We start from the raw sequence: 16,043 nt of genomic DNA, 5'->3' as shown, positions 1-16,043 counted from the left end.
GATATCCGAGAGAACAGGTACAATCAACTCCAACAAAGACCATAACTAAAAATAAGGCCCTGTTTACACCTGGTATTAAGATGAGTTTTGGTCGATGGGATTACACATGGTGTTTAAATCCGTCTCTTTTGTCCACTTTCAACCACTTCTGTCCCGAATTCTTCAAGGGCAGGGTCTATGGGCGGCTAAATGCATGTTTTTTCAGATCTTTCAATCTAATGGACAAAGTAAGCTCAAGCAATTTACATGTGAGCACACCCGGAAACGATGGAAAAACATACGAAGCGAACAAGCTTGACCAAGTTCTACAGATGGTGGCGCCAGCACCTGATTTGGTGGTGCTGGGGGGATTTTTAATCATAGTTAATCAAGTTAATTTAATCATAAAATCACAATTTTTTGCATTAATAAGAGCAGTTACTCATAATATTACTTGTTTGATTATTGGAAATCTGCCAGTAAAGCACTGAGCTTGAATTGCGATGCAGATAAAATTAACTTTTAATTTAAAAGTTTTAATAACCAATTTTAATAACCAAATTTTATAGGGAAATTGAGGCTAAATATTCTAGTCTTATTAAATGTGCCATAGGGCTAGGCGATACGGCCAAAAAATGATATCTCTGTATTTTTTGGTTAAATGGTGATATATGATATACATCTCGGTACTTTCTACGTTTTTCTATTTGGATAAAGAAAATCTATTTATTTAAAAAATATTCTGCCCAATGATATCCTACAAACAATGTTGATCTTGAGGGATATGGAAACAAATATAGTGAATGTAATATAGGCTATGCAATGTATTATGTGCAAAAAGGTGGTTAAAATCACATAACATTCTAACATTGTAACATTACAATCTAAAAACAAAAATTATGCTTTTGTTTTTACATAACAATGACTAAATAGTAGTTTTTTTACACACTAGAGAAAATCAATGTTAATATTTGGTACAGTAGCCTTTGTTTGCAATTACAGAGGTCAAACGTTTCCTGTAGTTTTTCACCAGGTTTGCACACACTGCAGGAGGGATTTTGGCCCACTCCTCCACACAGATCTTCTCTAGATCAGTCAGGTTTCTGGGCTGTCGCTGAGAAACACGGAGTTTGAGCTCCCTCCAAAGATTCTCTATTGGGTTTAGGTCTGGAGACTGGCTAGGCCACGCCAGAACCTTGATATGCTTCTTACAGAGCCACTCCTTGGTTATCCTGGCTGTGTGCTTCGGGTCATTGTCATGTTGGAAGACCCAGCCTCGACCCATCTTCAATGCTCTAACTGAAGGAAGGAGGTTGTTCCCCAAAATCTCGCAATACATGGCCCCGGTCATCCTCTCCTTAATACAGTGCAGTCGCCCTGTCCCATGTGCAGAAAAACACCCCCAAAGCATGATGCTACCACCCCCATGTTTCACAGTAGGGATGGTGTTCTTGGGATGGTACTCATCATTCTTCTTCCTCCAAACACGTTTAGTGGAATTATGACCAAAAAATTCTATTTTGGTCTCATCTGACCACATGACTTTCTCCCATGACTCCTCTGGATCATCCAAATGGTCATTGGCAAACTTAAGACGGGCCTTGACATGTGCTGGTTTAAGCAGGGGAACCTTCCGTGCCATGCATGATTTCAAACCATGACGTCTTAGTGTATTACCAACAGTAACCTTGGAAACGGTGGTCCCAGCTCTTTTCAGGTCATTGACCAGCTCCTCCCGTGTAGTTCTGGGCTGATTTCTCACCTTTCTTAGGATCATTGAGACCCCGAGGTGAGATCTTGCATGGAGCCCCAGTCCGAGGGAGATTGACAGTCATGTTTAGCTTCTTCCATTTTCTAATGATTGCTCCAACAGTGGACCTTTTTTCACCAAGCTGCTTGGCAATTTCCCCGTAGCCCTTTCCAGCCTTGTGGAGGTGTACAATTTTGTCTCTAGTGTCTTTGGACAGCTCTTTGGTCTTGGCCATGTTAGTAGTTGGATTCTTACTGATTGTATGGGGTGGACAGGTGTCTTTATGCAGCTAACGACCTCAAACAGGTGCATCTAATTTAGGATAATAAATGGATTGGAGGTGGACATTTTAAAGGCAGACTAACAGGTCTTTGAGGGTCAGAATTCTAGCTGATAGACAGGTGTTCAAATACTTATTTGCAGCTGTATCATACAAATAAATAGTTAAAAAATCATATATTGTGATTTCTGGATTTTTTTTTTTTTGATTATGTCTCTCACAGTGGACATGCACCTATGATGACAATTTCAGACCCCTCCATGATTTCCAAGTGGGAGAACTTGCAAAATAGCAGGGTGTTCAAATACTTATTTTCCTCACTGTATCTGTCAGAGCATCTGACAGGACAACCTGCTTTAAACTTGTTAACTATATCTTAACTATATCTGCAGCAGCTCACAGATGTGCTATTTTTCAGATGTGCTCGCATCAAACTACTGTATCGATATAAACGGTTTTGCCTCATTCCATATCGTTTCAAAAAAATATATCGTCCAAACTCGATATACCGCCCAACCCTAATGTGCCATTGTTCTTTTATAGACCTTATGTAGCCCCGCCCCTTTTCAGCGCTGCGCTCGTTGTCTTTTGACTTCCGGTTTGTATTTTCACAGCGATTCTGCGTGTTTATTAATGAACGGCTCGTTTTAAAATCTTCCCAGTCGACTGACATTTGTTAAGTCATCTGCTTTAAACATTACAGTCCTCATGATAACTTTCGTTAACTTTACATTAAGTAAATCCAGCTAATTACTCCTGGACAGCAATGCCATAGAAATATACAGAGCGACCGCAAAAACGGAAGCTCTTTAATGCTTTCAGTGTAATTCAGTAACAATGAAGAAAAGATTTTGTTTTTCATGTGACTTCCTACTTTTTTTACCATATATTAGGGAGTGGAAATGGCTCAGTCAAAAATTGCTCCTCTGTCGCCATCTACTGATTATAGTGGTAATTTCATGTTTGTTTGCCACGAAGTGTAACAACAAATGGCAGCTCTAACCAGTTGGGCAACATGGTGTTGGCACCAGTCCGACCTCTAACAAAATGTAGTCGCATCGGAAGGAAAAAGGGTCACAGCCTGGAGCCCTGATTGTCCTGGGCACATTTTTCATCTTCAAACCAAACTTGGCGCTTCCCATAATGTTTATGCTTTAGGTCAGTTGGCCGAGAGTTGGCGGTCTTTTGAGGCTGTTTGAACACATTCGACCACATGAGCGTTTACACTACGAAAGCAATCCAGTCGAATGCGTTTTCGACTAACTCTGGAAGTGGTTGAAAGTGGACAAGCTCAAAACGTTTTACACCCCGTTTACACCTGTATTTAGTGACGTCCGCTTGTGATACGATTGACCAAAATGCATCTTAATGCCAGCTGTAAACAGGGCCTGAAGGGCAAGTGTTGTTGAATGCCTAGCTAATAAGTGGTTTATGTACATCAATTAATTCAATAATCTGTGGATTATTTGTTTGATTAATCAAATGGAAAATATTAACAGACTGAATGTTAACTGGTACGAGATATGAGAAACATTCATCATCTGAACATTTATACTCCCATAGATAATGTCATCTTTTACGTTTCCAAGGTATAACAGTTTAAAACAGTCACACAATAAACCAACAAAGGGCATTTGTATGCCTTGAGTATGCAAGTCCAAATGTGAGGCCAATGTCAGAATTTCGACCTGTTTACAGTGAATATCACCCTCAACCTGGTACAAATCTACAGGTGATAAGAGCCATTGATTCACACGGGGGAATTTTCCCAACAGGCCTCAGTAACTGCTGAACAACCTCAAAAACACTAAACACAGCACAAAATGTGTGACATAGGCTTTTTAACACAAGAAAACCCCAATAATTAGGAATGAGCCAGCGTTATCTTACCTGCCAACGCTTAGAAAAAAGTACTGTGGTGTCACCATGGTAAAGTGCTGGTCTCAGAACAGGCCTAATTATACTATTCATACCGTCGTTTTTGCTTGCCATTCTAAAGTAATAATAAAAAAATAATATGGTATTAATAAAGTATATCTCCAAATAAACGAGTAGCTTGTCCGACAATACCATAGTACTTTTTTATAAGCGAAAGCAATAAGTAAACAGCAAACCTTGTGTGTACGTTACAAGAGAGGCCATTACTAAATGGTAACAGAATTTCTAACGCTTATTTAACGTCAAACTACACGAATATTCAGTCAAAATACAGGGCAAACGAATAACCCAATATGTTGGCACGTCAACCCACCTCTTCATGATCAAATATTATAATATATTATGCATGAATTAAGTGTCAGACAGACTCGTTTCGCTTACCTGGGTTCGGGAAGGATGATTTTCTTGCTCGCCCGGGCAGCTGGAGTAGATTTGCTCTTCTCCATCGCCATCAGGTAGCTGACATCGGCGAGAACCGCTTCGAGGTCCGCCATCTTCGAGCCCTCTGGGTCGAACCGACTCGCTAACGGTACCAGAACCAGTAGTGAGGGAACGATGATGTTGCGCGCTCGCGCGCGGGCGGAATCAACAGCACGAGACGAGCGCGGGAGCTGTGGTGGTGATGATGAGGATGATGGTGCGTGAGAGAGGCGCGAACATCTATTCCAGCCCCAGTTGTTTAATTATCGTGTTTCCAAACCACTAAAATGCTCTCAGAAATAAACCATCGTGGCTGAAAATACACGGAAAAAAAAGAAGAAAAAAATCTATAGGGTGCTTATCTATGAAGCAACGTCACCCTCAGGTCCACTGGAATTGCAGAAATGGCTTCTTGTTTCAAAGAGGAAGAAAATATGTGCATGGCATCATCTCCAGTAATAATTCTTAGATGGTGATAACGATAATATCGATTAAGCAATTCTAGCCTGCAGATGCCCCCATCCAGCACTCATCCTTTGGGTGAGTTTAACGCGAACGACCCACCTGCCGGTATAACGACCGTTAAAAAAATTACATGCAAGTTAATTTGAGCAACCGTTCGTTCAGATGGATGGAAATAACGGCGGTAGCGGGTTAACTACTAATACATACAAGCTGGCCCATCAGTGTCATATGAAATCAATCCCCAAGATGATCCTCTAATCAAAACGACCATGCAATCCGGTTAAAACCAACAAGATATAGAAAATAAGTCGTAAACGAGCGGACAAGACGATATCCTTAGGGTGTTAAAATAAGCAAGCCAGCTCGCTGCAAAAACACAATAAGGAATGAAAATGGACGCCAATATTTCCGTTTGATCACATTTACCAGCTGACAGCAAACAAACGGACCGCATATAATAAGGGTAATATGTATCCTCCTCTTCTTAAAAGGCGTAAAGATGGTGGAAATCTGAAGCCCAATGGTTGGAGAAACATAAATAATGGCTATCGGTGCGACACGGGCTGGATTGTTTCCTGAATATCCACAAATGCGAGATTAAAAGCATTCAAGATCTAAACGGCATATGCATATATGTAAATATCCTGGTAATATCACATACAAATCCCCATTTTTGTAGTACGATGGTTGAGATATGCCTGTCACTCCTCTTGCTGATCCAAGCTGATTGTCTTGATCTCACAAGCCAATTAAAGAGACAAAATTAACCTAGTTGTGTTTTGATGTGGCAAGTCCATTGCCTTGTGCGGTTGCACAGTTTTTCCTCCTTAACTGGAATTGCTTGCTCGTCAATTTATTTATATAATGAGAGCAAGAACGGCTGAGATGTTGCTCTACTCTGTAACCTACAGATTAGAAGGGGGGCGCTAGAAAAGGAAATAAGCAAATGTGAACGAAAGCAATCCGAGTTTCCTTTTTCTAAAAAAAAAAAAAAAGTCGCGATGGTGTCACAAAACGTGGTCCGATGAAACAGCAAGGCAGGGATATATATAGAAAACACAGCTACTGTGCTTTTTTCGTTTCTTGTAAATAAAGACACAAAAATAAAGAGCTCACCCTGAAATCTCTGCGCGAGATCTTGTGCGTCTCAAACTCAAGCTTATATGGACGAAACTAGGAGTTTCGCGAGAAAAAACAACAACAACACGACGTGACTTTTAACCCCAATACGCTTCGCTCTAGGGTTTTAAATGTACTTTCCTCCAAACGAGATCTGATTTTGAATTTTCGATGTTACTGCCGAAAGAAACCACTCTTTTCTTTTCCATCCGTGTTTGGGTCGCAGATCCAAGTCTTCATCTCTTCCGACATCGCTCAACAAAACCACAATATTCGTCCACATAAAACACTCCAGTCCGATTCCACTCAGACCCTCCGGGAAAGAGTTCTGCTTGAGGTTAATCCAGATGGGAATATACGACTATTTTCTAGTTTTAGTGCTTGTGTGTGAGCTGAGCCCCACGGCGCGTCGTGAAGTGAAATTCAGGCTCTTCTGAGAGCTGCACTTCCTCCCAGCGGCTGGTTCGACGCAAAACCCGGCGATGGTGTTGCAAAACAAGGAACTGGAACTGGAACGAGGCGGAGCTGAATTCCAGTGAAGAACGACGCGAAATTGCCTGTGGAAATTGCCCAACTGACCCTTTTTCACAGACTGTCAGACGCGTTTTAACGGTTTTTTTAATTATATATTTTCATTTTATTTTATTTTTTTATGTATATACTTTTTTATCTAATTACAAAAAACATGTTAAAGCTTCTGTGAGAGTGTTTCTAATACAGCAGCTATGGGAGTGATGGTAAAGTTGACATCTTTCTCTCTTCTGACTGCCGTTGTCAATCTCTCTCTAATTTTTGCTCTTTTGTAAGAAAACATTATTGTGGAGTTTTTCTAAGCAAATGCCAAAAGGAACATAATATATATATATATTTAATGTACTACTCTCTCATTCACCGCTATGGAAGTTTACCCAACTATGATGACTTCCGCTTCTGAGAAACCCGGAAATGTGAAAAGGGTCGATAGCTAGTTTATTGTAATTGTATGCAAATTTAATATAAAATTAGCTATTTATAATTTTTTTTTTTTTTTTACAAACTTAAAATATAAAAAAACTTTGCACGATTTACGATGTTGATGACAGTTAAAACGTGTTATCACAGTCTGTGAAAGGGGTCAATAGTAGATAGTCTTGAATCTCTATTCAGTTTGATTTTATTTACATTTTATCATGGCTTTTGACTGAAATATATGTCAGAATTGTTGTTTCAATACATTTTGTTTTATTTCTCTTTTTTTCACATTTCTCTCGACTCTTAACTTACGCAGTGTATACTCTGTCTCTTTAAATAAAAGCGAAAGCACGCAAAAATAAAATAAAAAACGAAGCACGCATAACTTCAAAGCCTACTACGGCGAAGGCTTGAGTTATGCATATTAAATAGATTCTGCTGACGTTGCTTAGTAACCTTCCTGAAGCGCCCATTCACGGTACTTCATTAATATTCATAAGTCAAGCCTTCTCCATAAAAGGACTTTTTAATTCGCTGTTTGAATAGCGCCCACGCAACTTTCAGCAAATCAGATGGGCCTACTGACGCACGTCACATTACCTAATTAATATTCATAACCCATGGCTACATCATAGTAGGAAAGTCTAGTGTCTTCGCTCGCTGCGCCATGTTATCTAAATAAAATCGTTGTGTAAGCGCATCCCACCTCTTTTATCAACACTGCATCTAGAATTTTTTTGTTTGTTTTATTGTTTGGGTTTCTTCTTTCAATTCCTGGTCATATGGTTTAATCTGACAAACAATGGCATTTAAGCAAAAGTCATTTTAAGGGACAAGTTAAGCCATGTTATGAACTGTTTTCGTGCTAAATATATTTGGTTTCTCATTAAACCTGATTATTTTTTATTGCATACCTCTCTTATTTGTAATCATTTGGCTTGTAGGTTTATTGCTCCCTCTGACGGAAAAAGGGTGAAAGTGCATTTTATTTCCCTCCATGCTTAAAGGCAGAGACTTCACAAAACCAGTTTCAAACAATTTGTAATAAAAGGCACACCATTTATTATAATTTTTAAGTGTCCAAAAAGCCTCACTATTGCTTTGAGGTTTCAGTAAATGCACTCTACTGTTTTATTTATTTATGTTTTTGGACACAGATCTATAACAGGAGGTCAGTGAGGTTTAAGAAAGACAGTTTATTTAGCATCGGGCAGAAAGGGGCATGAGAGTTTTTGCAAGGAGAGAGGGCAAGGAGAAATCCGTTACTGCTGGATACGGCGGATGGACTGGATCTGAGGGGTCTGGGAATGGGAGCCAAACTCCCTGAAGTGTTTGTACTCCCCACAGTGGCGGTCACACTCCATGATATACTGGTATCCACGATAACCAGGGAACTGGTAGCACACAAACCTGTTGCATGCAGAGAGAAGAATATATAGTGGTGAACAAACAAAGCATGAAATGGAAGCATTGATGGGGAAAAATAGAAGAAGCCATGCAGATACTCACGCTCCGGACTGAACACGCAGAGAACCGACTTCGTTGTTGCACCATCCCATAGCCTGAAGAGAAGGGTAATCGTCACTGAGCTCTCCCTTGCGGCCCAGGAAGTTCTCCATCTCATAGATAGTCATTCTGCACTCCCTGTGGTTCTGGGTACAATCATATCAAACATAATGACATGGAGCACTTTTCTCTCTCAATGCATTACTCAAAATGATGGTTGCAATATGAATTCATTGCAATCATTGTGGATATTGTTATAGAAAACCAATGCAAAATGGCAGGTTGGGTCAATTATGTATGATGTGGTTTGTTAAGTGAACTTACAGCACAGGAAATGGGTCTGAAGGAGGTCATTCTCTCGATGTGGTAAGCATTGCTTCCCCCGAAGGCATCGCACTGAGGGTACTCTCCACGCTCCAGCACAAACTGCTGACCCTGGTAAGAGCCGTGCTCGTAGCCCACCCACCTGAAGAGAGACGCAGGGTGAAGACAGGAGCTTTGGCAGAACTTGTGGACCACAGTGTTGTTATGGTTTACTACAGTAGGTTACACTTTATTTAAAGGCCTCTAATATCTAATGTCTAATATTAAGTAATTACTCAGCTTACTATACTATAGGGTTAGGGTAGGATTAGGGTTAGTAAATATGCATAATTTATAGTTATTACTATAGTAACTACATGTAATATATGTAACAATGACACTGTCAAATAAAGTGTTACCATTAACTAAAACTAAAACTATTAAAAATACTGTTCGTTAACTGAAATAAAGCTAACATTTAAATACATATAGGCATATTAGATGAAAAACTCGAAATGCTGCCTTGGTTTAGGTTGAAGTACTGAAGTAACTAAATCTAGAAAAAATAAAAGCTTAATAGAAATATTAAAAGACTAAGAAAAACGATGAAAGCACATAACACACTTACTAAAACTGAATAATTTAAAATATAAAAATAAAAGTGAATGCAAATTAAACATGATATTTTGAAATGGAAGACTGTCATGGCATTTTCTTGTAAAACATTCTCCAATGATCTTTGAGAAATCGTTTTTTACTGTGCACTAAAATTCAACAAGGAGAAAGGCTTGCACACATAATAGTAGATTTCTTACAAAAAATACTTTTTTTCAGAGGCCAAACAAGACAAAAGTGTTCAGTGCAAGGACAAAATGTTTTCTATTCACATAATCATCAGTGTAAAATAACACTTGTGGCATCAGTACATGGATAGGCCCATGAACATTTCATTTCAGACTGTCCTTGTACATCAAAACTTCTTAAGTGACCTCTCTGCTCAAAAAAATGCCACATGAAATAAGGACATGGTTGTGAAACAAACGCCTGTGGACCAAGAATCACCATTACTATTACTCATACCAAGGGTTAGCGATTTTAACAAACCATAACCTTAGATATTAAACTTCTGGCACTTAACTAGCACTGTTTGTTATACAACATGAATGATAAGCAGACTTACTTTAAGGGCGAGACCTGAGCCAAATTTAGAGAACTGGGCTTTTTTGACTAAGAAACCACTGAGAATATGGTAGCAAAACTCCCTAGCAACCTACTAGAACACCTCAACATGTGTAGAACTATTTACAACAAATAGTAGCAAATGCATAGCAACGCCTTGGCAACCACCTACAACTCTCCAGCATCATAACAGTGAGTTCTGCATGGATACTCGCATTTTCTTCAGAAAAACAAACAAACAAAGCGAGCTGTTTTTCGTGTGTGTGAAGGGCGAAATCATGGTTTGGGTGATCCGGAGTCACAGTTAGTCTAAATAATTGGCACAAACCTCTGGAACTATGGAACAAAGACTTTGGAGAAAACACTCACGCTCCGCTCTCCACTCTCAATGAGCGCACGGATTCGAAACCGAACTCCATGACATTGCAGCACTCTGAGGTGAACTCATGGTGACGACCCTGGAAGCACTCCTCGTCGTACACGATGATCTGGAAGACAGAGGTTGGGCACCTTTAGAGATTTCAAGGGCGCAATTAAGACTTGCACGTTGGGGAAAAGATCAAACGGAATGTGAACTACTATAAAAGTTGCATATCAAGAATTATACTAGCGAATTACAGTAGAACCTTCCAGATAACAGCGCTCTTGCAATCACTATGCAATCTATTCTGACTTGTGTAAGATTCTTTGGAAAATGAAATCTTGTTTTGCAGATCCTGATGCGTGACAGCACTGTCAAGCGTACCTTCCAATGGCCAGAGAACTTGGTGCAATGGTGAGTCATCTCGTCTGCTAGAAAACAAAGAGCAAGTTTGTACAAGCACTTCAAATTTGCAGATTAAATGTATAATTAGTCTATTAACCTGACAAACAAATGCCAAAATCATATCTCAAAGCGTGCTCAGAATGCAGGTGAGCAGCTAAATGAGATTTTGCATAAGCAGAAGTTGACTATGTGACTAAACTGACTCTGTTTTTGGAGTCATTCTCTAGTTCTCGGAGCAAATGAGAGGAAAGCCTCTCTGAAAGAAGCCGAGGCCGTTGGCGGTGTGAACGTATGAGGGAGGTGGGGGACAGACAACGGGCCCGTAGCGGAGAAGAACTCACCTCGCTTCGATGCCCTTGGGACGTCCTGATGTGAGAGTGAAAGCTGGGCATGTGCATCTACCCTTTTAAAGCCTCCCCTGGCAAAGGGCCCAGTAAAAGCCCCGGCTCAGCAGCGAGGGAGGGGCCTGCCATTGTCCAGCTGACAAAGGAGGGGTTAAATCTATACAGCTGGAGAAGTGCAAACGCCACACTATCCCCGCCGGGCCAATCTCTGCACCCAGGCCTGGACACTCAGACCTGGATACGCTCGAGTCACATGCACATACATGTTAAGGGCCGACGCGGATCTGAGACGGTGTCATGCTCAGGGAGAGATGTGGTGGTCTTGGTCTCGCTCCATTACGATGCTCTTGTTTTGGCTTGGTGAATGCGTTAAAAAGAATGATTGATGGCAGGGGAGGTCACTGCATGTCTACAGTTATGAAGATGTCATGCACTTACAATAAAAGAAATTCAATTGTTTAAAATGTTTGCATGTGTGCTGTAAGCAACAATGCAAAAATAATGTTTCAAAATGCACCTTGTTTTGTGCACTAGAAAAATTTGGCAAATATAAATAATATAAACATATAGATATCCTTTGAATATGTGGAGGAAAAGAATTTATTTAGGTCCCTATAATTTTTAATAGTTTCACATAGTTGAAAAAGTGGGGGGAAAAGCTATTTACACGCTTTAAAAAAACATTGAAAAATTAAACATGCTGAAGATGATTATGTATTAATCATCTTACATATTCTAGTTTTTTTTGTTGTTGTTTTTTTTCAGATGAAAAATAGAAATCTAATGCATTTTACAAAAGCTTTGCATGCTCACTTTCAAATTACCCTAAAAAAATTGGAGTCGGTAAGATTTTTTAATGTCATTTTTAATGTTATTATTCTCTTATGCTCACCAAGCCTGCATTTATTTGATCAAAAATACTGAATATTGTGAAATATTATATAATAACTATTTTCTATTTAAATATATTTTAAAATGTAATTTATTCCTGTGATCAAAGCTGAATTTACTCCAGTATTCAGAGCCACACGATCCTTCAGAAATCAGATATGGTGATTTGCGGCTCAAGAAACATTTCTTATTCTGATGTTAAAAACAGTTGTGCAGCTTAATACAGCATTTATTTGAAATATAAATCTTTTGTAACATTATAAATGTCACTATTGATCAATTCAATGCATCCTCGCTGAATAAAAAACCCATGCTTTAGAACGATAGTGTATGGTATTGTAATATTATTTGTCGCATTTATCTATTTATTGTCATCATATGTGTTATTATTTATATAATTCAGAACTGGCATTTCCATATAGTCTCAGAAACATAGGGAAAACCTGACAGAAATAATTTAACCTCTCTGGATTATTTGTTGTTTTTATCAGTAAAACACAGAATTCTGGCATTTAACCATTGCAAATAAAGGACATATAATGTAAAATTAAACAAAAACTTTTTACTTGTATATATCACATTTCATATATAAAAATGCAGCTCAAGTTCATGTCAGAAAACAACAACATTTACAACCGGTATATAAATGAAGATAGATAAAAACAGTAAAAGCCTCCTATAAAGCTAAATCATGTTAAGGTTTGTAGGCTGCTCCTATTTTTCAAAGGTTATTTCTAATCATTCAGAGAGTCAGTGAGGAGAGATACATTGCGGTTGTTACAGGGCTATTGCAGCATTCATTTCAGAAGATTGTGGCCGTAAATCTCCCAGCGCAGGTTCAAAGAGCGCCAGTGAGATTCTGTGGAACTCCATGTGGAATCCTTCAGTTGCATAACAAGCTCATTCTGCATCTGCTATCACACTACATTTAAAGACACAGGCATGTTTTCAAAAATGCCATTTAACATGTAATATTAATCCAAAGAGATCATGAGAAACACAATGATTCCCAATCCCAATCATTCAGTTTCTCATTATTTCTTTTAAGCTTAATATTACATTTTCAATGTATTTGTATTTTCCGATATAGTATATAGACGTTTCTTTTCTTATGGCCAATAGTATGCCCCAATAGTAATAATATTAAGTGTATTAAATATAATTGTGTTAGATATAATATCTAATATGTAGCTATATACATCCATACTACAATATGTTTTTAATAAATATTATTTGTAAAACTACATTTATTATTTTCATATTTTTAATTAATTTTGTTTTATATATTTACATAACAAAATCAATGAAAAATATGAAAATATTAATTTTCTTATGGCCAATAGTATGCCCCAATAGTAATAATAATATTAAGTGTATTAAATATAATACATTGTGTTAGATATAATATTTAATATGTAGCTATATATACTACATCCATACTACAATATTTTTTTTATAAATATATTTTTAATACTACATTTATTATTTTCATATTTTTCATTGATTTAGTTTTTTTATATATAACAAAATCAATGAAAAATATGATTTTTTTTCTTTAAAAAAATCTATATTTTTTAATAAATATTTTTAAAACTACATTTATTATTTTCATATTTTTCATTAATTTTGTTTTATATATTTACATAACAAAATCAATGAAAAATATGAAAATAATAATTGTACTTACAATTTAAATAAATATTATATTATTATATTATATGTAAAATTTGTTGTTCTCCAACAATGTTAGTAAACATCAAGAATGCATTTGAAATAAGAGTGTAACTCTGATGCAAACATCACAGCAGTTATACTCAAGAGAGTCAGGGAGCAGAGTAGAGCGGATTAGCATCACGTGACCTCTGACCTGTGTGTGTACGTTTCGTCCATATGTAGCCTATAGCATAGAGTGTAGGCTAAAGGGGAAAGTGCTATTGTCAGGGCTTTCCATTGACAGTAAAATGCTTACAGGCGCTCAGGGTGAGCCTTCTGGGCTATGCGATGACCCTGCGGCTTTGGCACGGGCAAACTCTGATGACGACGTGTTTCTATTGTACGCCGAGCGCCTCTGCACTCCCCTTGCCAGGGTATAAAAGCTAGAGCACTGGTCAGAGGGGGCCAGCACGAGCCAGCCATCCCAGCACAGCTGTACTCAAGCAGGTAAGAGCCCAGGTCAAGTGGATACAGCTACAGCTGGGAGTCCCTTCACTATTATCTCATGGATGTAGTATAGGGAATTGCCCTGGATTCACTTATTTTTCTGTTTTGGTTTTTGTGGGATTGAAAGCAGCCATTTTAAATGCAAAGCCCAAACCCTACCATCCATAACATTCAACCCCTGTCCCACAACACCAGCCCTGATGGATATTTTGGAGTATGTGCACCAATTTCAAGCCTCATGACCTTTCCCACCCTTTGCTCTTTCTCCCACAGACGTTCTTGAACCCCTTCACCATGTCTCAGACCACCAAGTCCGCCTCCAACCAGGGCACTGATGCCAAGGACAAGGGAGCTCCCGCCCCTGCCCCCACCAGCAAGGCCCTCAAGACCGGAGACCCCGGATTCATGGGGAACTACAAAGTAAGTAACTGTGTTCAGCTGGTTTGAAGGACTGGATTTGGGCAGACAAACCACCAAGTGACATTTAAGTAATGTTGGGATTAGCATGAAACCTACACTCTTAAAAAAAAAAAAAATCAATGGTTCCATGAAGACCCTTTAATATCCATTCCAAAAAAATATTCTTAAGATTATTAAAATGTTCTTTTAAGAACTGTTCTTTGCGGAATCAAAAGGATTCTTCAGCAGACTTAAAAATAACAGTTCTTTATATGCATATAAAGTTCCATTTAGATCCTCCATGGAAACTTTAAAGTGGAAAAAAGGTTCTTAAGATTATTATATAAATGTTCTTCACACTAAGAAAAATGGTTCTTTTAAGATGCTTCCCAAAAAGGTTCACTGCAAAAAAGATGATTAGAGACTATCCATGAAGTCAGTAGTGAGTAAGTGGGATACCTGCTCATGGTCTACGTCTTCTTCTCTTGCAGATCTTCCTGTTCGACCAGGAGAACTTCCAGGGCAGGATGATGGAGGTCCAGAACGAGTGCATGAACGTTTGTGAACGCGGAATGGACAGAGTCCGCAGTATCATTGTCGAGTGCGGCCCGTAAGTCACTGACCAATGGATTGTGTCTAATGTGGATGAGAAAAGCATAAATCAGTGTTATTTTAGGATCATTGAGAAACTATTATAGAGTTGGTACCATCCTTTCCCCTCCAAACTCATGCTGTCATCCCTTTCCCCCCCCTCATCCACTGTCTGGTACACATCTCTCCATGATGTGTATGTCTTCAGCTTTGTTGCCTTCGAGCAGACTAACTTCCGTGGCGAGATGTTCATCCTGGAGAAGGGCGAGTATCCTCGCTGGGACACCTGGTCAAACAGCTACCGCAGTGATTGTCTCATGTCCCTCAGACCCATCCGCATGGTACGACACTTTGCAACTTCTCCTTTACACTAACTGAATTCAAATGCATGCCTCTAATTGGTCATAATGCCTACAGGACCCCATGGAGCACAAGATCTGCCTGTTTGAGCTGTCCGACTTCAACGGCAACAAGATGGAGATCCAGGAGGATGACGTGCCAACCCTGTGGGCGCATGGCTTCTGCGACAGAGTGGGCAGCGTGAGGGTCCCCGGTGGAGCGTGAGTAACACATCAAAACTAACCAAACAGCAATGATATCCCATCTTTCACACATTCTGAATGACTCTCTTCCTCTTTTTAAAGTTGGGTGGGATACCAGTACCCCGGCTACAGAGGATACCAGTATCTGTTTGAGTGCGGAGACTACAGACACTACAACGAGTTTTGCGCCTTCCAGCCTCAGATTCAGTCCATGCGCCGTGTGAGGGACATGCAGTTCCACCAGCGCGGCTGCTTCAATATGACCGCCGCTAAACAGTGAACAGTGAACTTGCAGCATAGTAACTAGCCTTCTCATGGCACTTTTTATCCCCGTTCCTCCCCCTTTTCTCTGACTTCTCCCACCCCAGAATAGATTAATTTAAATGGTCCAGGACATAAAACTGCCTTTTTATGATGCCAATAATAAACATGTTTTGGAAAAATAAGAAAAGCTGACTTG

The 16,043-nt window shown here is 39.1% G+C and overlaps 3 protein-coding genes across 4 annotated transcripts in view; 1 reads left to right on the top strand and 2 right to left on the bottom strand.

The window, feature by feature from the left end:
- Nucleotides 1-6,387, bottom strand: part of grk3 (G protein-coupled receptor kinase 3) — a 65,453-nt gene extending 59,066 nt beyond the window's left edge. Inside the window, exon 1 of the mRNA XM_084104538.1 lies at nucleotides 4,329-6,387. Within this exon, the coding sequence (XP_083960664.1) occupies nucleotides 4,329-4,441 (113 nt within the window). The 5' untranslated portion in view covers nucleotides 4,442-6,387. The remainder of the gene's footprint in view (nucleotides 1-4,328) is intronic.
- Nucleotides 6,388-8,078: 1,691 nt separating this feature from the next.
- Nucleotides 8,079-11,073, bottom strand: cryba4 (crystallin, beta A4). Of its 2 annotated transcripts, none has more exons than XM_084104805.1 (6): nucleotides 10,998-11,073; nucleotides 10,636-10,682; nucleotides 10,260-10,378; nucleotides 8,733-8,874; nucleotides 8,412-8,554; nucleotides 8,079-8,312 (listed from the first exon to the last, which is right to left on the bottom strand). In XM_084104805.1, the coding sequence occupies exons 2-6, from the start codon at nucleotides 10,672-10,674 to the stop codon at nucleotides 8,165-8,167; spliced, it is 591 nt and encodes a 196-aa protein (XP_083960931.1). In that variant the 5' UTR covers nucleotides 10,675-10,682; nucleotides 10,998-11,073; the 3' UTR covers nucleotides 8,079-8,164. The 2 variants fall into 2 exon arrangements, with proteins under 2 accessions (XP_083960931.1, XP_083960932.1); XM_084104806.1 differs by having other exon boundaries at nucleotides 10,636-10,679; nucleotides 10,998-11,065.
- A 2,804-nt stretch (nucleotides 11,074-13,877) lies between these two features.
- crybb1 (crystallin, beta B1) lies at nucleotides 13,878-16,034 on the top strand. The gene is given in 7 exon segments (XM_084104804.1): nucleotides 13,878-13,988; nucleotides 13,992-14,051; nucleotides 14,325-14,471; nucleotides 14,942-15,060; nucleotides 15,250-15,382; nucleotides 15,459-15,601; nucleotides 15,686-16,034. Coding segments are annotated over 7 exon segments (876 nt in total). The 5' UTR covers nucleotides 13,878-13,892; the 3' UTR covers nucleotides 15,864-16,034.
- Nucleotides 16,035-16,043: the final 9 nt, after the last annotated feature.

Source organism: Abramis brama, assembly GCF_963993115.1.
Source record: "Abramis brama genome assembly, chromosome: 25".
In the NCBI taxonomy this organism is placed as follows: Eukaryota; Metazoa; Chordata; class Actinopteri; order Cypriniformes; family Leuciscidae; genus Abramis; species Abramis brama.
The sequence above is the reverse complement of the archived record's forward strand: the minus strand, read 5'-3'. Positions and strand labels throughout refer to the sequence as shown.